Genomic DNA, 27,358 nt, shown 5'->3' with positions numbered 1-27,358 from the left:
GCTATAAAATTATTTAAATTTTAAAAATTACATATTCTTAATAAACATTTATTTTTACCCACAAAGATACACACAGTAACTAGTTTGGAAACAACAAAGGACTACAATTTCAAGTTCTAAAAAAATCTCTTCCTCATCCTTGACTTCCGCCTCCAAGAAGTGAGAACAGACAGGGTGTGTGTGTCTGTTTAATCGCTTTATCAATTTAGAGAGCGGCCCCTGAAAGCTTGAACAGCCCACTCCCTCCACCTCCACTGCCAAGGAAGAACCGCAAACAAGAGTGAAGAGGAGAGATGATTAAACAAGGTCACCGCCATTAAGTTTGCTTTAAAATTAATCAAGAAAACTGGTTACTTGTTTATTTTGTTACAACGGCAATGAAAAGTCCCCATCTACCGCCCTTTATAATTGTAAAGATTAAACTGCAGTTGGAGTCAGTATATTCATCATTTACCCCCCAAAACGCCGTATCAGAGTCCATCAGAGTCTGTCTACTCCATTTCTTTAACAAGCAATGAAGAACTTCATGCTCGTGCGCAATATGGAATCGTAGCTTTTTTTATTTGTATAGAAAAAAATGGACAAAACTTCCCTCCCCATCAAGGTTGTTAGAAGAAATTAGGTAATGAAAGGGAGAAATGCAAATCCTAAAGTCAACCAGTGCTTTTCCCATAACTCCAAATAAAAAACAACAATGAAAGTGCTCTAAGGTTTGGAAATCTCTCTATAGTACAGAGGTGCAAGGAAGCGATCGATTTCTCTCATCACATTTACAAGTTCAATGTTCTAAAAAAGTCTTTCCTCCAGGGAAACTCATGTGATCAGTTACAGAATATAATCACACAACTCCATTTCAACTAGCCTGAATTCAATGTGCTTAGTCTAGAACCATCCTTAAGAAGAAAGAATCTTATGATACGTTTTAGTAGATAAATACATGAAGACTAATCAAAAATTCTCTTTAAGAATAAAGTATCTTAGCCCTTTGTACATCAAATCAGAACCTGAAAGGTAAAAGAATGTACATTATTTTCACATATACAAACTATGTCCTAAAGTAAAAAAAATAAAATGTCCTTTAATTCAAGCCCAGGCTCTGTCCGTGACACTGCCGGCAGGTTATACGCTAGGAGACAGGTCCTTCACGCTGAGGGTCACTCCTGCTTGTCTCTGCAACAAAGCAACAAAAGCCAGCCTTGGTTGTTATGTTCGGAACTTTTAATTACATAAACACTGTTAGATTTGGAGATCATAGTTCAAGAAACAAATTACAGAAAATTTTAAATAAAACTTACATGGAAAAACGACAACCTATTCCAGACAGTCAAGAAAACATATCAACACCGTCCTCACATAGAGCGTGAGAGGTTTTCTGGCATTAGCCTCACTAGTCTTCATGCGGTCAGCACGGGGCTACAGGAAAGACCCACGCTGAGCTGGTGGGATTAGTGAGAGTGTGTGTTCAAACACAGCGATGGGACCACCACCCATGAAAACCCATGAAAGCTAGCTCACTGGGCAATACAGACTCTGCGAGCTAGAGACAAGTCTGGTATTATCCCCCATCTAGAGACTGGAAATTGAGGCACAGAGGTTCAAACCGGCCTTCGAATCCAGTCGGATGTTACTAGGAAGAGGAGTACAAGATAATTTCAGCACAAAAGGTTTCTTACAGTGACAGGATACTTCCTCAATCAGACCTGAGGTCAAGCAGACAAAAGAGGAGCCCCCTCGGGCAGACCGTCCTCCAGGGAGTGGGCTACCGTAAATAACCCCCGCATCCGTTTCCTAGGCGCTCCTGAGCAAATGTTAGCTCAGCTGCGAGTAAAGCTACGTTACACTAATTATACTAATATAATTATAAGCAGACATTATACTAAAGTACTAACACTAAAGTACTAATGTCTGCTTAAAAGAATTGATTTTTTCCAATAGTTCTCAAACGATCCAATTATAGGCTAGAAAGAACATTAACATATAAATTACCTGTCAAATTACCTGAATGAATTATGAATTACCTGAACAAATACTTGGAAATTTAGTTTAGGAAAAGAGTTTTACCTGTCCTGAAATATCTCAAGGGTAGTCAAGTACTAAAGGAAACAAATTTCATTTCCTTTCTGGAGCCTGAAAGCAATGGTAAAAAAAAAAAAATAACAATGGTATGCACTTAGGCACAAAGCAATGGAATTCCTAAAAACAAGAACCATTTATAAACATTTATAAATGGAACTCTCTGCCTTACAAGGCAGAGTCCCAGCAGGAGAGCTGGTTAGGAGAACTCCTACACAATCCACCTTTCCACTTCCTCATTCTCTGAAATTCATTCTCCCTTTTTCTTACACAACGCATTCTTCCTTCCTCTGGTATTGCTTTAAAACTTAAGTTCTCATATTTCTGTCTTTGCCTCCCAGATTCTAAAAATGGGCAAAAAAGACAAACTGGGCTTCCCTGGTGGCGCAGTGGTTGAGAATCTGCCTGCCAAGGCAGGGGACACAGGTTCAAGCCCTGGTCTGGGAAGATCCCACATGCCGCGGAGCGACTAGGCCCGTGAGCCACACCTACTGAGCCTGCGCGTCTGGAGCCTGTGCTCCGCAACAAGAGAGGCCGGCGCACCGCGATGAAGAGTGGCCCCTGCTCGCCGCAACTAGAGAAAGCCCTCGCACAGAAACGAGGACCCAACACAGCCATAAATAAATAAATAAATAAAAGATGCTGTGAAGATTAATTTAAAAAAAAAGACAAACTGATTCAGTTTGAATACTACCAATTTGGAAAAATATGCTTCCTCTTCCAGGATGGCAAAATTCAAAATCAGAAGCATCAATTCTTCCCAGTTAAAATAACCTATAAATTAATTCAACTATAATCAAAATTCTCATGGGAGTTTCTTACAAATGGCAAGTTGATTTTAAGATTAATCTTAAAAAATGAAGAATAGTTCAGAATTCTTTTTTTAAAAAGAATAAAGATGAAGGAATTTGCCTTGCCTTTCAAATATCAAAACATGTTATTCACAAGTAATTATCACTAAACAATGGACAAGTGGTTAAACATTTGAGAAAAATAGGTTAAATCTCCCCTTAAACAATGCAGATTAAAGATTTAAATGTAAAATACAAAGCCACAAATGTCAGTAAAATTTAAATTAATAACGCTCAGATGAGACAGATTTTCCTAAGTTAGCATGCTGTCAAAGGCAGAAAGAATCATGAAAGAATGAGAAGGTAGACTAGATAAAAATCAAAGACCAAGAGCTCTTAGAATCAATATGAAAAATTAGTTTCTCCATAGAAAAAGAAGCTAAGGATGAAATAATGGGCAACTCAGAAAAGAAATATAAATAACCAACAAATATGAAAAGAAGATAATTGCATCAGTAATTTAAAACAATGCAATTCATTATTTTACAGACAGGTGGTAAATGTATACACAAAATGATTTCAGTGTTACTGACAACAAAAGTCCATCAGCAGGATGTGGTTTACAGAAATGACAGTGAATCCAAAATGTAGTACTACGCAGCTGTACCAAATCATGTGTCTTGTCTACTGATACAGAAAGAGCTTCACACATTAAGAGGAAAAAACAGGTCACCTGGGCTTCCCTGGTGGCACAGTGGTTAGGAATCCACCTGCCAATGCAGGGGACACGGGTTCGAGCCCTGGTCCTGGAAGATCCCACATGCCACGGAGCAACTAAGCCCGTGTGCCACAACTACTGAGCCCACGTGCCACAACTACTGAAGCCCACGCAACTAGAGCCCGTGCTCCGCAACAAGAGAAGCCACCGCAAAGAGAAGCCCACGCACCGCACAGAAGAGTAGCCCCTGCTCGCCGCAACTAGAGAAAAGCCCACGCACAGCAATGAAGACCCAAGGCAGCCAAAAATTAAAAAAAAAAACAAAAACAGGTCACCTAACAGCACATGAATGATATTCTCCCCATCCTTAAACACAGAAAAAACATCTGAAATATATTTATGGAAATGTTAAAATGGTATTTGCAGGTGTGAGGTCATGGTTATCATTCTTCCTTTACGCTTTTCTGCACCTTATGTATTTCTTCACCTTCCTTCAACCACTGATAACATCATTTTGTTTGAGAACCCGCAAAAGACTCACCCAGCAAGGCCGTGTTTTCACCTGCATCCTCTTTAAAACTGGCCTCGCAAGGCGGCGCGGAGTCGCTGGTGGTGGGCAGTGCTGAGCTGCCCGCGTCACTTCTGTCACCATCTGGTAAAGTAAGACTCAGATCTGCAGTCGAAACGCCCCCGGGGGGAGATTCTGGGGCGGGCGTCTCCTGCACGTCCTCAAGCTCTCCCTTGAGAGTCAGAGCAAAGAAAATACCTTTTCTCAGTAACACGATCAGGCTTATCTATCATCTTTTGCTCATAATTCATACAAAATATTTACTTTTATACACGAACATGGCAAAAAAGCACGTCAGTGTCTTCTTTATTTAGCATCACCAGAAAATGAGCCCTCTTCAATAAGCAGCTTTTCAAGACCTAAATCCTTTTCCTCTAAAAACCATTTTTCCCCTTGATACAAACGATGCCACCGTTTCACCTATTTATTGACAGAAAGCGGAGCTTCGCCACAAATGCACTTTCCTGCCTTTCTGAACAGCCTGGCTGGGCGCTCATCACTAAGGCTGGAGCCCTGACCTCGAATGACCGCCCTAATGGCTGCCAGGAGCCAGGGCTTCGGAGATGAGCAGGCTTCTGAACAGCAGAGGGCCGCAGACTGCACCTGCATTCACTGGAAGATAACCAGTTCCGCTCCTTCCTTACAGAAACGGTGTCTACCCGCTGCCAGTCTGCCTCGCTTCCCCATTTGCTGCTTCAAAGAAGAAAAGGAGATCACGAAAGTCAGAGCGGGAGACTCTACAAGCGTCACTACGTCGAAGTCTCAAAATTCAGGGGCCATCCAGAAACCTTTCTTGATTCATGCCAGGGTCAAAAGCTGTGTCGTGATGGCCGAAGCTCCTGCTAAGTGACCGACCGAAGGGGTGTGCGCTGGGGGGTGGTCCCGCGAACGCCGGCGCAGGCTGAGGACAGCGCACCGCCACGCCGCCCGCACTGCCGGCTCCGCACGCCTTCTGGAACCCTCTCCCCGCTCCCGGGCACCACATGGCTCCCGGCCTGCTCACAGGCAACCGAACACCCCCAGAACAGACTCGTGACGCCCCAACCGGCAAATCCTGTTGAGCCGCCGTAGCATCCGACCTGCCGCACAGCCCACCCTGGCCTGTTCTTCCAGGAACTTGTCTAAATACCTGCCAAACTGAACTACCTGCCCGTCCCAAACCCCACCTGGTCACTCCCTGCGATGATACACTAACCCTTGAACACGCAGCTCAGACGCGCCTCTAAAAGCCCCTCCCTGTCCCTTCCCACATGCAGCTGGCAGGGTCAAGGCCGCCTTCCTCTGTGCCCACACTCTTCAAACGGGCCTCCCTGGCCAGCGGGGTGGGCTGCAGGCCCGGCTCCCACCCACCAGCACAGAAAGCGGAGTCCCCCAGGAGCCTGCGAGCAGGAGGGCTGAGTCTTAGCCCTTCGTCTCCCTGGAGCCAAGTTCAGACCCAGCACCTTACACGTCCCTCCCCTGATGAACGCCTGCGCCCCATGAGCGAACACACACAGCAGGGACCAGAGGCATGTCAAAGCCGCTCTCACCGCGGTCATTTCTTGGAAATGAGAACTAGTTACCATTCGAGAGTCATAACTATCTCTACAATCCAACGCAGGAGGGGCCAATGGGCCCAAAGAAAATGGCCGATTTGTCAAAGGATTAAAAAAAAAAAAAGTTAAAGGCAAGAAAAATTAATTTCTTAAGTTTGATTTAAAGTTACTGTAGGTTTCTTCAAAAAAGCAAGCAAGCTTTCTGGGGACACATATTCTAGCTTTCTGAAATTAACATTCTGAAAGCAATCCAACCTGATATAAAAGGAAGAGTCTTGATTTTTAACACATGAAACATACACATAGATATATTTCCAAAAGCAAAACTCGCGAGGATTAAAGTCTCAACATTAAGGTCAGTGAAATGCGCCTTTTAGGTTTAGAAATGAAAAGAGGTTTAAAATGACTGACGAAAACAAAAGAAGCTTCAGAGTGTATCTAGGAGAGGAAAAGACTAAGAAGGAAAACTGCCAAGACGACACCTGTCTCGCTCCCCGGGTTCTACTGTCCCAAACGCGGCCCCAGGAAGGCGTGAGGCAGACGGGGTGAGCCTCCACGCTGGGGAGAGCCGTCACTTATCCAGAACTACGCACCAACGAATGTTAGAGATTCTACAGCAAAGGCACATTTTCCAGACATCCAGGCGGATGAGTTTCCAGTAAGACAGTCCTGCTGCCTCCCCCTCCGTGTGCCTACGGTGAGGCCTCTGGAACTCACACTTGAAAATTATAATTCACAGAAAATCACACTGGTTATTAAGGCAGTGTGTGGTCCCTCAGCTCTCTTTTGAAGATACGCTGAACTAGAAAATGAAAAATACTCCGAAGGGGGCCTGCAGCCTTGAAGGCTGTTATGGCTTTAAGTCACATAAAGTCATTATCATAATAAAAAACCTCTTTGTAGTTTCTACCTCTAATAAACACTGCAAAAACCTCTGTTCAGCAACAAGAAAAATATATTTGATACTTAAATTACTTCTTTCAGAGATCTCTGTTTCAAAACTATGTATATTTAATCAAGAGTATCTTGAGACATTAATAGATTATAGGAAGACTCTAAAAATATAACAATTTAGGAAGACCTGGGTTTTTTCCCCATCTATATCCCTCCCCTCTTTTGGGTAGGAGGGTAGTTTAGAGCTTGGACACTGGAATTAAGCAAGCTTGCACCTGAAAGCTGATTCCCTGTTACCTCACCATGTGACCTCAGGTGAGCTACTTCTCTCTGAGCTCGAGTTTCTAGTTAGTAAAATAAGGAGAGTCACAGCGCTTCCCTCCCATAGGGGCTGGAAGAGTCAATGTAATAACTCGTGTAAGGCATCAGCGCATGGCTACCATGACGCGCTCTCTATCACTCTGCCCTCCCGTCTCTATTTTCTGAGGAAGGTCTATGACCATCTCAGTATCACAAAGTGATGGAGCACGTTCGGTGCAGGATAAATTTCCCCACGGCATCTTGACTCTGAAACCCAAGTATCGGGAGAGCTGGGTGTCAAGAGGTATGGGCTTTAGCTTCCTCGTATGTAAAATGTGCACCTGTGCACGAGGCTCCTTCCGTTTCAAACATTTTATAATAATTCTTGTTTATATGACACTGACTAGCATCTATATACACCCTGCAATGTATCACACCAACATCTATCAAAAGATAGCACTCTAAGTACAAACTCTAAGGAAACACCTAGCATATTATTCTGTAATCACAAATTTAGTTCACTGATTTTGGGGAATGTCTTAGGAATTCACTTTTAATAAAGAGGAAAATTTCTTCAGGAACCACCAGGATGCTAGAAGGAGCATTTAGTCCACTCCTGCCTCTGGTCAGGAACAGAATCGAATCACTCAGGGAGAACGGGGGTGCAGAGATTGAATATAAACAAAAATGTAACAAACCCAATATCCCAGGGCTTTGATGACATCAAGTTTACACATTGGACACGTTCGGTGATCCAAAAGCCATGGGTCAATGCATATTCTATGAAAAATATGCCTAAAAAAATTAAGTATGTGTTAATGTTTTAAAATAAATGTTTATATCTTATAAAGGAAACAACACATTCCACCAACTCATCTTCTCATTACAAGTTAAATGCCATCAAATCAACATTCCAGTCTATCCATTTACCCTAGGTAGTCATCTATTCTATTTTTCCACATTAAATAGAATCTGGCATGTAGAGGGAAATTCCCCCTTCGCTGCAAAAAAAATAACATGGCTTATTTTCACATCATGCTAGGATGTATTTTTATTTGGGAATAAAAGTGGTCTAAGTAACCCAAGAGTGAACTAATAGTAACAAACTAATACTAAACTGATAGTATCTGATATAAGTCTATAAAATGACTCCGGTGGAAATACAACAAAATATTAACAAGTCATCTTCGGCTTGCAGGCTAAAAAAACTCTTATTTTTTTGTCTTATATATTTTCGTAGCATCTACATTTTTCTAGAATGAACATATCGCTTTCAGAATCAAAAAAAGAAAAACCACATATGAATTTTCTTCTTTTACTGACTGTCCTCACTGGCTAACTTCCCCTCCTGTGTGATGAATCTACATTCTCTACCTGTACTGCAGGTGAGCAGCGGTGGGTATCAGAGCCACACAGATCAGGCTCAGACACCGGCTGTACGTCCTGATGCTGTGACTCTGAACTAGATCCTGAGGCCACTCTGCACCTACCCTGCTGCTCTTCTGAGGAGTAAACATGTGACATGGTTACAAGGCACAAGAAATCCTCAGTAATTTTTCATTATCATTACTGTCGTCACTGTCTGAAGACCTTTCCTTCAAAGGGAAATCTGCCAGTGCAGTTAAAAATCACAGCATGTAAGGACATAACATGGTCCAGTCCAGCTTGTCTTGTGACCTTTCCATCCTCAAACTGAAACTGACCCACTGGAATCATTCTGAAAAAACAAAACCAACACGTGGGCTTTATTCGGAAATTTGTTGATATAAATCGTAGGAGAAAACGGGGGTGGACGGAATGAAACCCCATGAAGGAGACCAGGATATGTGCACATGTAAACTCGTCTGTTTATGAAGCTCCAGTGCAAATCCCAGCTCGGCCTTCAGGAGTATCTGGATTTCCTATAAAAGGAAATCGGCCTCAGGCTGCTCACTGTGTGGCATCCAAGTCACAAAGACGTGCCCTAAGCCCGCCTAGAGTGAAAATTCTTGTCTATCTTAATAATTTTCTACAGGACACCATCACCCGACACTGACCCCAGTTCATTAAGTATCCACCACACCAACCCATATAAATGCCTGTAGGTTGAAGTTCACCATCTTCATGCAGGAAAATTAATTTTGTTATTCTCATCCTCATTCCTTCATTTCCTCTACAGAACTCCTGAGAACTTAATCTGCTATAAAGTACTGGGATAGACACAAAAACACTTGGCAAACATACAGCAAGACATAATTATATTTTAACTTGTGACCTGCTTCTAACAGGTGGGAAGTATAATTAACATTGACCAGCTTTAAAACATAATCTTTGTACACCTTTCTGCTAACAAAGCAATTTTTAAAAGAAGTTAACGAAGTATCTCATTATTAAAAAAGAAACATAACTTCCTGTTGCTAAAGAAAATAAATTAATGAAATAAGGGAGGAATATTTATTTCACACAACCCCCAAAAGAACCCAAACCCAGGGTGCAAATAACAGCAGAGCCTAATCTAAGAAAAAAGGCATCTCGGTAGAAAATAATAGACAAAGATACATAACCAGGAAATGTCTTTATTTCTAATCAATGTCTGGGAAAATGCTCACTAGTTCAAAACATTAAGTATTAAAATATTTAAAAGTAAAAAAACCAGCGAAGCCGTAGCCACATTTGCTGGCTGCTCCTGGCCCTCACGCCCAGGGCCTTCACCCATCCCAATTCCTCAGTGTGTAGTATAGATTCCCAGGACCCTAATGAAGCCTTGCTTAGAGACTAAAAGCCAACCTATGACGAAAGGACATAATGGGTCTTAATGGTCACCTAAAGTCTCCAAGCAAAGCAATTTTAAGGTAAAACAATACAGGAGGAGCCTTGAAGACTTCCAGCTTCTTTTCTAAAAGGTGAGATGATCACAAGATATCACCTGATAGCAAGGTCTTCATATCATGAAAAACATGTTCACTCTTTGGTCAGAAACCTGAAACTTGCCAGTAATTTTTAACATCTCAGGAAGTAAGAGAACGTACTTGCATGGCAGGATTCTGATAACATCCTTTCCTTTAAAATTTTCAATACACACTGCACAACTTTCAGCATCAACATCAATTCCCTGTAGAAAGAAGAGGAAAAAATTTACTATATCCTTAGTATACAGTATACACTTGGTAAAACTCACTACAACAACAAAAACAAAACAAAACCAAAACTCACTAAAACCTGGGTAAAACAATGATGAATTCTACTCTACATTGGTACATCCTGAATTTAAACACAAATAATTTCTACTTGGTATTTATTTTTACCACTATCAAGGGATTTTTTTTAAAAGAATTTGGCTGAAAAAGAAAAAATTTCATCGTCTACCTAATCAGACACGAATTATGTTTAAGTTCTAGGCTACTGTTCATTTTTTTAAGTGATCATATTTTAAGGGCTGTAGAAATGCAAATCCCTGCTTTATTATAATAAAATAAATTATTTTTCAAATGTAAAACAAAGAGAATGAATATCTAATTAGCTACTTGTTTTCTGGAATCATTAAAAACACAAAACAAAAGCACTTTCATTAGAATTTGTGAAAGAACAGTTATAACTTACAGATGAGAAAATGCAAATAAGCTAAATATCTGAATGTATTCACCTCACTAGCAAAAAAAGAACGATAAATTAAAAGAAGTTATCTTTTTCATATATCAAGTTAATAAAGGTAAAAAGAAACAAAAATTGCTGGGGAAAAAGCAGTCTTGTGACAAAATTTCAACTTCTGAGAATCTGTGGGTCACAGACCTTTTTGGTGGTGTCAGCCCTTCCCCCACTTCCCTGGGTACCCCCTGGACATACCCACCTGGCTTCAGCCCATCAACCAGAGTAGGCATGGCCAGCCTGGTCACCTGACCCAAAACAGGCCAATAAGACTCACTCTCCCAGGACTCTGGGATGGGGATTCAGGAGCTACCAATCAGTGTCTGCAACTTTAGCAAGTTAATTTTATGGGACACAGCTTCACAGTCATCATGGAATTCTTTAAAAATATCTTTAGCCACATGGGTCACGTGTTAACAAGCAAGCAGTAAAAACTGATTTTACATGTAGATACTGCTATCAAAGATTGTATTAAAATTAACTTTGTAACAGCACTTAAAATTATATGTTGCAACTATACATTATCACCTTTTTTCACATGCCATGCAAGGATGATGAAATAATTATTTCCCTAATGGTTTACAAGCTTATACATTACCGTGATCAAGTCCACAAGAAAAGAAAAATTAGAAAACAAATACAGTCTTCAGAACTGGACAAGGTGTAGATTTAAGAAAAAACACAGTATTTTTCTGTACAAGTTTAAAATGTAAATTGCCAGAAAATCCACGTGTGTACCTCATGGACCATTTATGGATCCTTTTTTTTTAACCATTATTACTGACAACTTTCAAAAAACAGTCCATAGAAGCCTATTTTCAAAAATGTTCTGTACAGGAAGAGAACGATATCAATTAATTTATGTTCTCAAAGACTCCATGCAGTAAATTACACACATACAAATCTATGTCTTCTCATATTTAAGGACAGATTTCCTGCCCCAGAGAGTAGAAGACACATTTCAAGAGGAACATAAAACTCCATGCTTGTCACAGAACTGCCAGCTGAATGCACAGTTTGTCCCAGGTATTTGCTGGGCTCTCTCCCCAGGGACCCTCGTGATTTGTAAATCAGATGTTAATCTTCCCATGAGATGGGAATTTTTTTTTTTTTTTAACTTTTCCTGTTTAATACATCTACATGGAAAGAAAGCAGGACCTTGCACCAACTATGAAAATTCACTGTTATTACAACGTAAGGCATTCGGGCAAGAATGCAGCAAACAATACAATTCCAAGAGTAGAATATATAACACATTCCATGTGAACCATTAATATCAGATTCCAAAGTTTTAAAATCAAAGGTCTATAAATTTAATGAGTGTTATTCTGAAGCTTTAATCCTTTAAGTAGGTCAGAGGAGGAGATGTGGACCCAAATGCACTTACCGGGGAGTGGAGACTGGGGGGTCGGCATGGATGGACTACATCTCAACAACTCGGGGAGATAAAACGAAAATCCAAACAATGGAACCAACCCATAGCTATCTATGTCAACACAGCCACCAACATTTCCCAGCACAATAAACGGGCCATTAAGGGAATAACTATTCCTGCATTAGCAACTGTTTTCCTTTAAGGAATCTATCCTCTAAGAACCTGAGGTTCTGAGATTTCGTTGGGATTTGTCCTATTCCAAAAATGCTTCTGAACTCTGGTATGATTTTGGCCTTTTAAAAGTCTCAGGTTGGCCATGTGAAACGTTTCTTTTTTAAAAAGTTTTAAAAACATCTTTTCTCCCCTTCTCCACAAATCCCTGTATTTTCTCCCTGTAATTAAAGGAGTCTCAGAGAGAATGGACAGAGTGTGTGAGATTTAATGGAGATGGATTTAAGCTTCAGGGTCTCCAGTAGAGACCAGAGCTTCTTCAGAGTTACCTGTGTCTGACCGACAGGTGGAGGATGGACGTGTGGGCACTGTCCAGCCAGTGTGGCCACCTGAGCATCTGACATGTAGCCAGTGTGACTGAGGAACTGAGTTTTCAGTTTAATTTAATTCATTTAAATTCAGATAGTTCTATGTAGCTAGCGGTACCCTCCGGCAGCACAGGTCTGGAAGGCTCTCCACATATACAAGAGTGTTTCTGCCAACCCTTCTTTAAAATAAACACATACGTCATAGTCAACACTAACTCAGACTAGCCAAAACTCCATGATTGATAACTGAGTTTAGACACATAAACAGATTTGTATTTTAGTCTAAACAAACAAACAAAAAACTATGAAAATACTACCTTTTCTCCATGCTTTACAGTATGAAGAGGAAGCTGCCCAATAAGTTTCTTTGTTTCTTTTCTATGGCTCTTAGGAAGGAAAAACATTATTATTATTGAAAATTTTAAGTCACTATTTAAAAAATTCATATATTATAATATAAGCAAGCTATGGAAAAATTTCATTTAAAAAGCAAAGTTAGATGACTACAATGAAACTAATTTTAAGAAATTACCACTGAAGGGCTTCCCTGGTGGTGCAGTGGTTAAGAATCCGCCTGCCAATGCAGGGGACATGTATTCGAGCCCTGGTCCTGGAAGATCCCACATGCCGCCTAGCAACTAAGCCCATGCACCACAACTACTGAGCCTGTGCTCTAGAGCCCGCAAGCCACAACTACTGAGCCCACGTGCCTAGAGACCATGCTCTGCAACACGAGAAGCCACCGCAATGAGAAGCCCGCGCACCACAACAAAGAGTAGCCCCCGCTAGCCGCAACTAGAGAAAGCCCACACGCAGCAACGAAAACCCAACGCAGCCAAAAATAAATAAATAAAATAAATTTTAAAAAAAGAAATTACCACTTTAGTCCTAATGTACACAACAGCCACATGTTAACTTAAGGGCTGTTTTGCTGTTCAAGAATACTTATTTTCAACTCCATGTCTGAAGAAGAACCTTTTTTTTTTTTAACATCTTTATTGGAGTATAATTGCTTTACGATGGTGTGTTAGTTTCTGCTTTATAACAAAGTGAATCAGCTATACGTATACATATATTCCCACATCTCCTCCCTCCTGCATCTCCCTCCCACCTTCCCTCTCCCACCCCTCTAGGTGGTCACAAAGCACGGAGCTGATCTCCATGTGCTATGCGGCTGCTTCCCACTAGCTATCTATTTTACATTTGGTAGTGCATATATGTCCATGCCACTCTCTCACTTTGTCCCAGCTTACCCTTCCCTCTCCCCATGTCCTCAAGTCCATTCCCTATGTCTGCATCTTTATTCCTGTCCTGCCCCTAGGTTCTTCATGACTTTTTTTTTTTTAGATTCCATATATATGTGTTAGCATACAGTATTTGTTTTTCTCTTTCTGACTTACTTCACTCTGTATGACAGACTCTAACTCCATCCACCTCACTACAAGTAACTCAATTTCACTTCTTTTTATGGCTGAGTAATATTCCATTGTATACATGTGCCACATCTTCTTTATCCATTCATCTGTCGATGGACACCTAGGTTACTTCCATGTCCTGGCTATTGTAAATAGAGCTGCAGTGAACACTGTGGTACATGACTCTTTTTGAATTATGGTTTTCTCAGGGTATATGCCCAGTAGTGGGATTGCTGGGTCGTATGGTAGTTCTATTTTTAGTTTTTTAAGGAACCTCCATACTGTTCTCCACAGTGGCTGTATCAATTTACATTCTCACCAACTGTACAAGAGGGTTCCCTTTTAGAAGAAACCAATCTTATGTTTAATTACCGGTAAGAACGTCGTCAGCTGAGGAGGGGGCCCCATACGCTCATCGGCTAACGTCCCTAAAAGGGCAGAGGCTTCCTAGTCGGAGGTGGAAGATGACCCAGAAATGACCATCTACTGCCTGCAGAGCCAGGACGGGGGCGGTTCTCAAGACAACAGGTGAGTGGGGAACCCAGAGGGCCCTGCTCTCCCCGGTTACTGAACCAGTGTCTCTGCAGATAAATGGCTCTGAACACGCTCCACCATGGAGACAGGGAGGCCCGTTCCCTTTCGAAACACAGAACCAGGTCCCCCCACCTCATGCCTTGCTTTTTTGTCATCCCTTTACATCTGGGAAGCACAGAGGGTCTCTGCAGAAGTGAAACATGACCCGATTTCCCACAGAACAGAAAGTTTAATATATTCTAATTTAAAACTTATTTCAAAACCCCCCCTGGGCTTCCCTGGTGTGGTGGCGCAGTGGTTAAGAATCCGCCTGCCAATGCAGGGGACACGGGTTCAAGCCCTGGTCCAGGAAGATCCCACATGCCGCAGAGCAACTAAGCCCGTGCGCCACAACTACTGAGCCTGTGCTCTAGAGCCCGCGAGCCACAACTACTGAGCCTGCGTGCCACAACTACTGAAGCCCGCATGCCTAGAGACCGTGCCCCGCAACAAGAGAAGCCACCGCAATGAGAAGCCCGCGCATTGCAACGAAGAGTAGCCCCCGCTCGCCGCAACTAGAGAAAGCCCGTGCACAGCAACAAAGACCCAACGCAGCCAAAAATAAAAATAAATTTATTTTAAAAAATCCCATATTAATACTTAAATACTGTGAGTGATAATGAAATTAAGAATACTGTCCAATAATTTCAAGCAATATATATAGGAAGTATTTACAAACTATCTTTTTAAAAGCAAAGTTAAAGAGAGACAATTACCTGACTTCCAAACTGTGAGCCAGTGTATAGGAAGCGCTGTATATAGTAAAATATTAGCCAGGCTAACGAGATGATCATCATGGTGATGAAGGCGATGGCCACAAACACCACGGACTGACCGCTGATGAACTCCTGGACGTGCCGGGTGCCGAGCCCTATGGTCATTGCGACCGGAATGTCTTTCTGCACCAGATCCACAATTTCTCTTCCTTTTGGGTAGCTAACCATAATGACTACTGTATTTCCTGTTCCTGTAGGAAAGAACAAAGGAATCAATATGAGGAACACAAAATAAGATACAGAGAAAGTATGGCTCTGTGCACGTATAACCAAGAACTGTGATAAAACGGATAATTTTCTAGGAAAACCCAAGTTACCAACACTGGTCTCCAAGGAGAAAACAGACTGATTGCATAAGTAGAATAAATCACTAAGAACTACCCCCTAGAAAGCAAGAGCTGCCCCCGGCCCCCGTTCAGTTTCACAGGTGAGCTCTACCCCCAAAACCTTTAAAGAGCAAGTAACATCAATGACATTTAAAGTGCTCCACAGCAGATTGAAAAAAATAAAAAGAAGTCTTAAAATTATTTCTAAGGTAATAGAACCAAGCATGGTAGCAAAAAACCAACATAAGAACCACACAGACCAATTTCAACTTGTGACTATTAATACGAATGCCTAAGCACACCCAGTAACTCAGGGAGGCAATCGGAGAAGTTCCACTATGTTCGATATTTCATTCTGTTCTGAGGACATCAGCAGACATAAGACAAATAAATAAGAGAAATAAACAAGGAATAAAATGGCCAATTTTACATGAATCTATAAAATAATTTTTTAAATTATCAATGGGATTTCAAAAACCTTAAAAATTCTGCTTCTAAAGCTCATTTAGGGGAAAAATAATAAAGAACAATCAGGAAAACTTTGTAAACAGTAAAACCTGGACTAGCCTTTGTTGTCAAAGTAATTAAAACAGTGTGGTGGTAGCTTATGAAGACAACCAGAATGGTACAGAATAAGAAGCCCAGAAACTAGACCCAAATACATAAAAGAATTCAGTAAATGATGAAAGTGGAATTTCAAATAATGTGGTAAAATGGATTATTTTTTAAAAAAACAGTGTGGGCGCAACTGAGTACCACCTGAGGCTAAAACAGCTGCATCCCTTCTTTGCAACTTAAGCCAAAATAAATTCTAACCAAATCCAAGATTTAAATATATAAAAAAGAGAAAACATAAAAGAGCCAGAAGAAACATGGGAATTAAAACATAAGTAATATTGAAGGAAAACCTTTCCAAGTGTGAAAAATCACCTCGAAACTTCTTTAAAAAAAAGAAAAAGATCTGAGCAACTAACCAATTATATAAAAACAAAAATTTTCTGCACTGGCTAAAAGAGAGGAAAATCAAGGACTCAAGATCAAAAGAGCAACTGGTCAATGGGGAAAAAAATACACGGAACATAACAAAGACAAAAAGCTAATTTCCTATAAGAAAAAGAGCAGCAGAAAAACAAAGAAAATTAAGTCAGTTTGCAGAAAACACAAATGGGTTTAAAAAAAAAACAGCATCTTTAGTGACATATAATTCACATGCCATAAAATTCATTCTTTTAAATAAGTGTACAATTCAATGGTTTTTAGTATAGTCACAAAGGCTGTGCAACCATCACCACTACCTAATTCCACAACATTTTCATCACCCCCAAAAGAAATCCTGTACATATTAGCGATCACTCCCCCCAGAAAGGATTTAAACATATGAAAAGTCATGGTACAAATGAAAACACACCTAAAAGATTGGCAAACATCAAAAACTCTGATACACCATATCAGCAAGAGCAAGTACAAACGGGCACTCTTGCTGGGGGAGTGAATTATTACAACCTGATATGGAGAGCAACAGCTACTAAAAGTCTTTAAATTCACATGTCTCCCTGACCCGGCAATTCCAGATCCAAGAAACTAATTCCACAGATATACTTATGTATGTACACAGGAGGAATCCATAAAGATATTTATTGCCAGTGTTTTTTCTAAAATTTTGCTATCACAGCCTAAATGTCCATCAATGGGTCCTCCCTTGTGGTGCAGTGGTTAAGAACCCGTCTGCCAATGCAGGGGACAAGGGTTCAAGCTCTGGTCCAGGAAGATCCCACATGCCACGGAGCAACTAAGCCCGTGCGCCACAACTACTGAGCCTGCGCTCTAGAGCCCGTGAGCCACAACTACTGAGCCCACGTGCCACAACTACTGAAGCCCGCGCGCCTAGAGCCCGTGCTCCGCAACGAGAAGCCACTGCAATGAGAAGCCGCGCACCGCAACGAAGAGTAGCCCCCACTCGCCGCAACTAGAGAAAGCCTGCTCGCAGCAACGAAGACCCAACGCAGCCAAAAATAAATAAATAAATTTATTTATTTATTTATTAAAAAATAAAAATATAAATGTCCATCAATAATAGTTATATAATTTACAGTACATGTACACAGTCTGAGGCAGCAGCTCTGTTAATAGTGACGGCAGTCAAGACACAAGAGGAAAAAAGCCGCACGAAAAACTGTGTGGACAAGAGTTCTACGTGGCGATATCAGTACAGATCCCCCTGAAGGCTACCCCAGAGCCTGGGGACCTTGACTGCCTCCGGGCGGGGGGAGAGCTGGACACAGGAAAAATTCTCTATCAGGTGTACATATTACCTATTCAAAAACTAACTTACTTTTAATACATTTAAAGACTGTTCTCTGCCATTACACTGAAACCACATTCTAACACTATTTTATTATAGAGAGAAATTTAATCTGTAGCAAATCCGCCCCCGGCCGTGGGGATTTAGTTACTGAAACCCCAGAAGGGCACCCTTCTCAGGTGACTGCTGTCTGAAGCCCGATCCTAGGACCCAGCCCTAAAAGTGTTACTTGGCCAGCACCCTAGCTGTCTGAGCACTCACGCAGTCTACTACGTCATCACTGGGGAGACTTAATAAGGAGCAAGGCATTTCCTGCCTTCAGGGAAATAAACATCTTGTAGCCGAGAAAGACAAATACAGAAACAATTAGGATATTTATACCACTTATGATTACGTGGTGCTTTATAAGCTGAAAGCCCTTTTCATAAATTAAAAAAAGTTTCCTTTCGTGGAAAATTTCAAGCACATGCTAAAGTAGAAAGGAGAGTATAATGAAGCCCATGTACCTGTCTCACTTTTATACAGAAAACAAAATGTTGCTATGCTACAGTTACAGTTACAGTTTCTGGTACTGATGATAGAATGACCTTTGCGTGTTAATGGGGAAAACCAACTCTGAAGCACTTTCACATCTGTCTCTCACTTGAGGCAGAAAGAGGCGAGTAATCATTTTACAGACGAGGGCTAAAAACACTATCATGTGTAAAACAGCTAGCTAGTGGGAACCTGCTGTACCCACCAGGAGCTCAGCTCAGCTCGGTGCTCTGTGATGACCTAGATGGGTGGGATGAGGGGGGGAGGTCCAAGAGGGAGGGAATCTATGTATACGTATAGCTGATTCACTTCATAGTACAGCAGAAACTAATACAACATTGTAAAGCAATTCTACTCCAATTAAAAAAAAAAAAAAAAAGTTGCTCAATGTCACACACCACCTGGAAAAGCCAGTTCCAGGGTCCTGAAGCCCCAGCTCCTACGTGTACCTCTGCCCTGCCCCCTCATTCGGGGGGACACAGGCTTCAAGGCCACCGGGCTCACATCTCCCTCTGACAACCACTGCCTGGGTGCTCTGAAGAGTTTTTGTTCCGCTGTAAAACGGGGATGAGAATTTTTCTATCTGGGGCTGTCGCTTATTTAACGAGAACGTGGAATAACAAAAAAACTGCGGAAATGAACTGATCATTTTGTCTGGGGAGGGAGGGAACTTCTTCCCTGGGAAGTCAGTGCATCTTGACGGATAGGAAGAGTTCCCCAAGCAAAAGAAGGGAGACTTCTTGGCTGTGAAACCATCATAAGAGCATATTTGGAATGGTGACTGGCCCAGTTTGGTTAGTGACTAAATACACATAAAGGTATCCTGCTTATCTCATTAGCCCCAGTGCCTCAGGTAGAACCTGGCACATAGTAACTATTTAATAAATATTTGTTGTCTAAATGAGTGAGAGGTGGGGAATGAGCTGAGAACACCTGAAACCTCAAGGGAGGGGCTGCAGACAAGCAGTGATCAGAAGGACACCTGGGACAGAAAAGATCTCCAGTATCAATCTGAAATTTTTCACCTAGGAAATTCTTAGTTCATTAAGTTACAAGAAATTTTAAAAAATAAAATAAAATACTGAGTGCTAAATTTTGCTACACTCTAATTATAGCAGCAAGATTGCTTCTGGGAACTACTCTAAATTTAAAAACTCAGAATGAAGACTTCTTCAATCCCGTGATTGGCTCTTCCGGGACATGTGTGGGATGAACTGTTGGCCGGGCAGTCGAGTAAACATGCACCAGCTCAGGGTCACTGGGTGCACAACCCCAAGGGGTGCCGGGCACAGGCCCCACGTCTGGCCCTGCCCGCCCCTCCGGATGTACCGGGGGCCAGTCCTAGAGAGCCCTAGTGGCACGAGAGAGCAAGTCACGGCTGACTGCCAAACCAAACGTTTTGCCTGTGCCTTCTTCAGGCACAGACGCTCAGAGTCTTGGGACGGGGGAGAAAAAGCCCTTTGAATGTTTTTCTTCCCCAGGCCTCAGTGCTACCAATCACACTTGACCAAAAAAGGTCACCTTGTGCAATGCCCGCCCTTCCCCAAAAGAACCTACAGACCTCACCGCTAAACTCCTTGAAGGCAGTCTGTTGTATTTCTGTCTTAGACATCGGCATCGCATAAGGTCTCAAACAGAGCACACAATCATAAACCTACCTGAGAAATTATAGTTCCCCTTACCACCTTGTCAAAAACAAACAAAAAATGTAAAAAGAAAATCTGTTTTGGTCAATAGCTTCAACATTCTGGAGGGTCACATTTGAGTCTAGTGTACCATTCCTCCTCCCTAGGAAACTATTTAAAGTAGATTTCAACATTCTCTTGAAGGAGATGGGAACTACTAAAATATTTAAAGTAGTGGCTTAGATTTCTGTTCTAGAAGACTGATGCAGGCAGCGAGAAATACATTTTAAATCTCCAACGAAGAGAATCCCATGACCTTTCAGGTTTTCTTTTTTCCAATAACCTAACTTCCATATTCTCTCCATCCCTCCCACCCCCCTCCCCAAACCTGGAGAATTCCTGGTCAAATCTTTAAGATGCAGCAATGCCTCTGAAGTACACCTCTTTGTACCCTCCTGCTAGAACGTCTTCCTGGGCCCCTCCCCCTCACCAGACAAGGACTGCAGTTCTTATTTATTAGTTTTTGCACTCAGCATCACACAGTGATGGCCCAACAGAAGGGTTTCTGTACAAATGAATCAACCTGAAAAACTGGTTTACCTTCCGGTATTATCCTTGAACTGACCCAATAAGGAGAATTATCAGAGACTCCCTTTGCAGGGGAAATAGTACACCAAATATGAACGGAAACGTCTCCAAAATGTGAAGCTATCATGCGAACAGAAATGTCTTTATGGTTGGCTAGGATGAGTTAGGAGGACTCAAAAATATATGCAATTCTCTTCTTGGAATTTCACATTTTGTTTTGGATAATCTGGCTTGCTCAAGAATATTTTGTATTTGTTGAGTACAGTACTCAACCATCTTACTGCGAACTCTTTGCAGTTTTCCCGAAAGCCTCACTTTGTCACCTCAGGCCTTCAGTCCTTTCCGAGGCCACTCCCTTCACCCAGAAGGTTCTACAGCCCCACTCCACCCCGCATACCACACACACACTCAGATACCTTCATCAGCTTAAGCTGTGCTTCAACACTCCATCTGTCTGGGAACTGTCTGAGTTAATCCCACCTGCTATGAGGCCGTGAGGTACCATCTCTTCCTAGGGCACCAAAATACATTCTCATCTCAAATCTAAACGTTTAGATCATTTGTGAGAGTGCAGCGTTCAAGATCATCGAGCATCATTCACTCATAAAAGACTATTTACCATGCTCTGCAAACACAAAACGCACCTCTCTCCTGAGGTAAGGATTTCTTATCACCTGTGTCATCTCCCTCCACCCCAACTCTGGCCCCTTCCCCAAACACACCTCTAAGCCCTGCCGGTACTTGGCACTCAGTAAACTGCTGACAGAACTAAAGTGCCAGTCTAAACAGCCACTCAAGATGTCAGCTAAAGGATCAGCCTGGTGTTAACCAACCACCACCACATCGAGGCCGACCCTCTCCAAAAGCTTTCATTTCAATGGTTTGACTTACATCAATTTTTACTTTTCTTGGTCAGACTGACTTCTAATCATCTTTGCACTATCTCTGCATCAGATGCCCTTCCTTTATGCTTTCTAAGTACCTGTGCATATAATTCTGTCGAGGTCCAAACCACATTGCCTGGAAACGTCTGTTTATCGCTCCCACTAGGCTGGGAACTCCTCAAAGTCCGGCACACGTCTAGGCGTTTCTACCCCCAAGCAGGAGCCATACTTGGCCCAGACTGGCCGCTGTATATCCATCTGCCAAAGTAAAGGGAACCAACCTTGGGCATTAGGGTGACGGTCCTTACAGCTATCCTGATAGAATATTATCTTAAAGTCATGATTTATTTTAGAACCACAATAAAATACTGATTTAAATCCAAAATGTCTTGTACTGGATTCTAGTAGTCAAGCAACAGGTCTAAGAAAAACCGGTGAAATTCCCTCTGAGACTTGGGAGGAGACTATCGTGATTGGAGTTCACAAGCAGCCACCTCGACCTGTCCTGTGGAGCCCGGCACAGGCGCGCGGACCAGTGCTTTACAACGGCCCTGTCCACACTCCGACAAAACACGAGAAAGCAGTCTGAGCTGCCCTCAACGTTCTGTGTGACGTTTCAAATTCAAGTCTGTCAAAGCTGGCTCCTCTTCTGACTTAATTCCACTCACTCCACTCTTAAGTCTAGTCCATTCTCAAAAAGCCATGAAACATCTGTACCCTTGTCCCCAGTGGGGCCACCTTCTGAGAATGAGGGTCATTCTTTTCCATTTCTAGTGACCACTACAGTATAGGCCCTCACATTTCTACCTGGTCTAAGTGGATTCCCTGTTTCCAGCGTGTCCTCTGTATAACCCATTGGTCACACTGCACCAAATTCACCTCCCTTTAAGTCAGCGGTTCAAAACATCGGATGCTACTGTCATCCCCTCTGCCCCCGGACATCTGGCAATATCTGGAGACATTTTTGGTTGTCACAACTGGAATCTCGTGAGTAGAGACCAGGAAAGGCCCCTGCAACAAAGAATGATCTGGCCATAGATCACCGTGTTACCACGGGCCAGTCATTTAAGTTCTTTGGCATCGGTTTCCTCATCTGTAAAATGGGGTTAAAGTACCCGCCTCCAAGGGCTGTCGGGAGGAATAAGTGGAGAATACCGACTCTGCACTGGTAGCTTTCATACATTTTTTTAAAAATTCCTAATGCTGTTATTTTTGTCTTTTTTTCTCAAACAGAATTATTCTCACAGTAAAAAGGCTAGAACGGGGCTTCCCTGGTGGCGCAGTGGTTGGGAGTCTGCCTGCCAATGCAGGGGACACGGGTTCGAGCCCTGGCCTGGGAGGATCCCACGTGCCGCGGAGCGACTGGGCCCCTGTGCCACGATTGCTGGGCCTGTGCGTCTGGAGCCTGTGCTCCGTGACGGGAGGGGCTGCGGTAGCGAGGGGCCCGCGCACCGCGATGAAGAGCGGCCCCCGCTTGCCGCAGCTAGGGAGAGCCCTCGCACAGAAATGAAGGCCCAACACAGCCATAAATAAATAAATAATTAAAAAAAAAAAAAAAAGACTAGAACGGACACTGATAATGGCAACAGAAGCTCACAAGAAGAAGACGTAAAATACATACCAATTCGGTGTTTTCTGGGCCTGGAGAGATTATATGTCAATAATCTGGAGTGGAAGCTCTTTCCCAGGGCATTCTGGGCCTGGGTGTTTTCTGGGCCTGGATAGATTATATGTCAAAAATGTAAGCAAGCAAGGTTACTGAACCATGGTTAGAACAAGTGCAATTAGCCTGGAAGGACGTGAATGCCACTACCAAAAAATGCAGTGTTCAGATTTAGAAAACTGTAGGCTGATGGGCCTGCCATGGAAAAGAAAAAGTCCACATTAAGATGTCACTCAGAGGGACTGCAAGGACCCAGCACCAGAGAACCCTCACACACTGCCCTCTTTTCTTTGGCAGACGCCTGTCCACAGGATGCAGCTGGAACGCTGCGTGAACTCTGACAGAACTGCTCACGAGAGGCTTGTAGAGACATGACTTGGGTACAGTGACAACTGGAATAACTGCCCCAAAGGTGGTACATCGCCCAGTGCCACCACGGGGACGTCTGCTCCCGTTTCCTCCCCAAACCCACTTCCTCTCTGTTGCAACTGAGGAATTTCCCCTCTCCTATCTGAGGGCAACCCCTCCACGAGTATCCTGGACCTGGCCGCTGTCCTTCTCAAAAACCTGACTCTTTCTGTTACCTCTTCTCCATCCTACGCCTCTACCAGATCACTCCCATCCAACTTCAAGATGCCTCGCTGCCATCCAGCCCACCCTTCCCTGCCCTACGGTTTCCACCCACTTTTTAGCACCTCCCCAGCCCTTGCCGTCAACCATCTTGAAAGCGTGGTTCTAACAGTCTCACTTCCTCACCTCTCAACAAAATTCCGTTCCCTCGTTCTGCTAAAATAGGCCAAATCCAAAGTCACTCTTCTGTCCTCATTGTACAGGTGTTCTGAACTTACATTCAAGAAGCCAAAACAGAACAAAAACCAAAAGCACAGGAAAAAGGATGTCTGACTTGCAGCAGCAGCAGAAACTCTCTAAAGAGATTTTAATCCCAGTAAGTTCAGAATGAGTCGTGTTCTTAGAAGGCCTTCCGACTCTGCCGTGTATTGGTAGAATATCACTTGGAATTCAGTTCTGAGCATGATAACGCTGCAAAATGCACCTTTTAAACTTTCATGACTGCTTGACGATGCAACCCGTTGCCCCAGAGAGCAGTGTGTGGGAAGGGTCACCTGGCAAAGAGCAAGATTTCTTTTTTTTTTGGCCAAGCCATGTGTCTTGTGGGATCCTGGTTTCCTGACTAGGGGTCGAACCTGTGCCCTCTACAGCGGAAGGGCAGAGTCTTAACCACTGCACCACCAGGGAAGTCCCAAGAGAAAGATCTTTTCCTGCATGATCACAACTTTAAAATTTTCAACTAAACTCAAGTCTCAAGCAATCTGATTGGCAGTGGAGCCAGTATTATAAACTTCTATTTAGCAAGTGAGAAAACATACCCCAACTTAAAGCCAGGTTTTCTGACTCAGCTAAATCCAGACTGTCCCACTCAAAAGTTCAGAATATTGACATGTTTTATGAAAGTGAAGGCACCAGAGTGTCACCAAGCCACCACCTTACGTGGTGAAGGGAGAGCCAGACCCTGGAACGCCCTGGGAAAGAGCTTCCACTCCTGCCCCACCTGACTTTGGGGAACGCCGAATGGCAAGGGATCCATGATTAGGAATCATGAGACTTTCCGCCAACGAGAACCACAATCCTCCTCCTGCGAGCTTTAATTTCTTCCGTTCTCCCCATCACCCTCCTGCACCGCGCACCTCCCTCCACTTGGAAGGACCCAGGGAGATGATCTAATCTTGCCCTTAGGCTCGCCTCCCTCCTAAGAGCCCCCGGGGGTCACACCGAGCCAACCTAGCGCTTCCCTCGTAGTTCCCTTCGGCCAGAGCCCATCGCCGCCGCCCCTCGCGGTCCCGCCGGAGGGCCGGGCGGTCGGCCGGGACCTCGGCGCACGGACGCCCCGCCCGTCCCCGCGCCCCGGCGGCTCACCCGCGTGGGACATGGGCGCGGTGAGGTTCCCATGGCGCTCCTCGTTGTACAGGACCACGGCCGAGGCGTTCCGCCGCGCCGCCGCCAACACCTTGTCCTTGAAGGTGCAGCCCCCGCGCGCCACCAGCGCGACCCAGGGCGCGGCCCCCCGGCCGCCGGGCACGAGGAAGCGCGTGCGGGGCGCGCAGCCCTCGGGGTCGCGGTCCTCGGCGCGCGGGACGCCCACCAGGCCCCGCGCGCCCTCCTTGGGCGAGCTCTCGCCGAAGCGGCCGCTCTCCGAGACGCTCCGCACGCTCCGGTTGGTCTGCGGGTCCACGTACTCGGTGCTCACCACGGCCGAGTACCACTCGAGCGCCCGGCCCCGGGCCCCGGGCGCACACAGGGCCAGCGCTAGCAGCGCCAGCGCGCCGCGGGCCTCGGGCCGCCGCCGCCGCCACGCCATGGCCCCGCCGCCGGGCTGACCGGGAGAGGGCCGGGCGGGAGACGGAGGGTGCTGGCGTGCGAGGCCGCCGAAAAGCGCGGAGAAATCGACGCCAGCTGCCAAGCCCGGGAAGACCCAGTCCCGGCAGCGGGAGCGGCCGCGGCGCACGCGCACCTGGAGGAGCGGCGGGAGGGGCGGGGCGAGGGCGGGGCCGGCGGGCGGGGCCGTGGCGCACGCGCACCTGGCGGGGCGGCGGGGGAGGGGCCTTGACTGGCCCCGCCCCCCGCTCTGAGCCAGGCGCCACGCATGCGGGCTCGGGACCACCGAGTGTTTTTATAGAGTGTCGCCAGATTCCTGCGGCCCGGTGGTCCTGGGACCCCGGGACCCTGCGGTCCGAGGCGGGGATATGGGAAGTGACCGCCCGAGAAACGGGAAACTTCTCCGCGAGCCGGCCAAGAGGCGCGGGAGCCTGGTTGTGTAAAATCGCTGAACGGATGTTTATGAAGAATTCACTGTGCAAGGCCCGTGGCAAAGGCCTTGCTTGTCTAAAACATTGAAAAACAGCTTAAAAACTCCAAAGCTGCACAGATTTTCCAGATACTTTCTGTTACCGATTTTGTATGCTAATTGATTTTTGTATTTTGTGTATAGTCTGTAACATTGAAGTGAGTGCATCAAACTACTTGTATAGATGAGCATTGGAATGGTACAGCAGTAAACATATAAAAAGAGAAAATGTATTGTTTGGAAATAAAAACTGGGTGACAGTCCATATGAAACTGCCTTGGAAAGGAAGCCTTACTGCTACAGGAAAAGAAGTTTAGAACACTGATTTCTGAGTGATTCGTCTTCCTTCTTTGCAGGAAGTAGGTTGCTGTCACTCACACCAGGCGTTTTGTTGGGCCTGACACCCTCTTCTGTGTCCTCTTTGTTATGTCTTTCTTGGACTGCATTTTAAAGCTCTGCTCCAAAATGCAGCCCACAACCCGTAAGTTCTCCTTGAAGTTGGATCTCCTCTCCCTTTTCCATTAGGAAACTAATTTTAAAAGGCTGAAAGGACCCCAAGACTTGAGGCCTTCCCCTTGTCCCAAGCCTAGAATAAAGGAGATAAGTTATGGTGGTCATGGCAGGCTAGGGAACAGGTCCTAGGACCGCCCCCCCCCCCCCATGATATGCTCTACAAGCAAAACAAATACTTGTAGTTCCCAGAACAGGTGTTTGCCCTTTCATGCTACGTCTTGCACATTGATTTCTTTCTTCCTGAGATTCTCCTGCTCCTGGCTCTTGTCCTGGCAAATGCCATCTTCGCCTTCAAGGTTTAACTCAAAAGCTATTTCTTCTGTGGAACCTTCCCTGGTTCCTAAAAGCAAACTTGGGTGCCCCTAATTTCCCTGCTGCTTGTGTATGTTTTGCTTACTCATCAATGTTGTACCAGCAATACCGCTTTCCAAATACAGTTTTTTGTCTTCTAATAATACTGCGAGTTTCCTGAGGGCCAGGATTGTGTCTTTGCTGGTTTCATGAGCCTGCCTCCGCTAACACAGCATCATGTGTGTAATCCATGTTTGTTAAATAAGCAAAATAGCTCTTTTGTACTGTTTGAGTTAAAACTCTTATGATTACTTACAGGTTTGTTGCTCAGAGGAGTTCACAGACTAATAGGAACAGGCTTGCAGCTGTTGAGCCCTTAGACCCACCCCAGCTTCTTGGTTTTAATTTTCTCTCTCCCAGCTTCAGGCCTCAGCTAGTTCCCACCCCCAACCCCTAACCCCCAGCCCCGTCCAAAGCTGCAACCACGGGCAGCACCGGACATTTAGGTTATTATCAATCTTGTCATTGCAAACAATTTTGCACAGATGCCAGTTTGCACATTTATCTGTAGGATAGATTTCTAGAAGT

At 44.1% G+C, this 27,358-nt stretch overlaps 1 protein-coding gene across 1 annotated transcript; it reads right to left on the bottom strand.

The window, feature by feature from the left end:
• Window positions 1-537: 537 nt before the first annotated feature.
• RNF149 (ring finger protein 149) lies at window positions 538-25,633 on the bottom strand. Its single transcript, XM_057557766.1, has 7 exons — window positions 25,039-25,633; window positions 15,122-15,372; window positions 12,735-12,803; window positions 9,888-9,970; window positions 7,578-7,674; window positions 4,124-4,322; window positions 538-1,170 (listed from the first exon to the last, which is right to left on the bottom strand). Exons 1-7 carry the CDS (start codon window positions 25,478-25,480, stop codon window positions 1,127-1,129), a joined length of 1,185 nt encoding a protein of 394 aa, XP_057413749.1. The 5' UTR covers window positions 25,481-25,633; the 3' UTR covers window positions 538-1,126.
• Window positions 25,634-27,358: the final 1,725 nt, after the last annotated feature.

Source organism: Balaenoptera acutorostrata, chromosome 12 (assembly GCF_949987535.1).
Source record: "Balaenoptera acutorostrata chromosome 12, mBalAcu1.1, whole genome shotgun sequence".
In the NCBI taxonomy this organism is placed as follows: domain Eukaryota; kingdom Metazoa; phylum Chordata; class Mammalia; order Artiodactyla; family Balaenopteridae; genus Balaenoptera; species Balaenoptera acutorostrata.
The sequence above is the reverse complement of the archived record's forward strand: the minus strand, read 5'-3'. Positions and strand labels throughout refer to the sequence as shown.

Bases quoted from the DNA above. Each gene is read 5' to 3' on its own strand.
- RNF149 (XM_057557766.1), bottom strand. From the start codon at position 25,480: ATGGCGTGGCGGCGGCGGCGGCCCGAGGCCCGCGGCGCGCTGGCGCTG. The intron at 9,971-12,734 runs GTAGTATTTTCA...TTCTTTCTACAG, and splicing joins CTGTAAAGCATGGAGAAAAG to GGAATTGATGTTGATGCTGA. The intron at 7,675-9,887 runs GTACGTTCTCTT...TAATTTTTTTAG, and splicing joins ATCAGAATCCTGCCATGCAA to GCATATTTTTCATAGAATAT.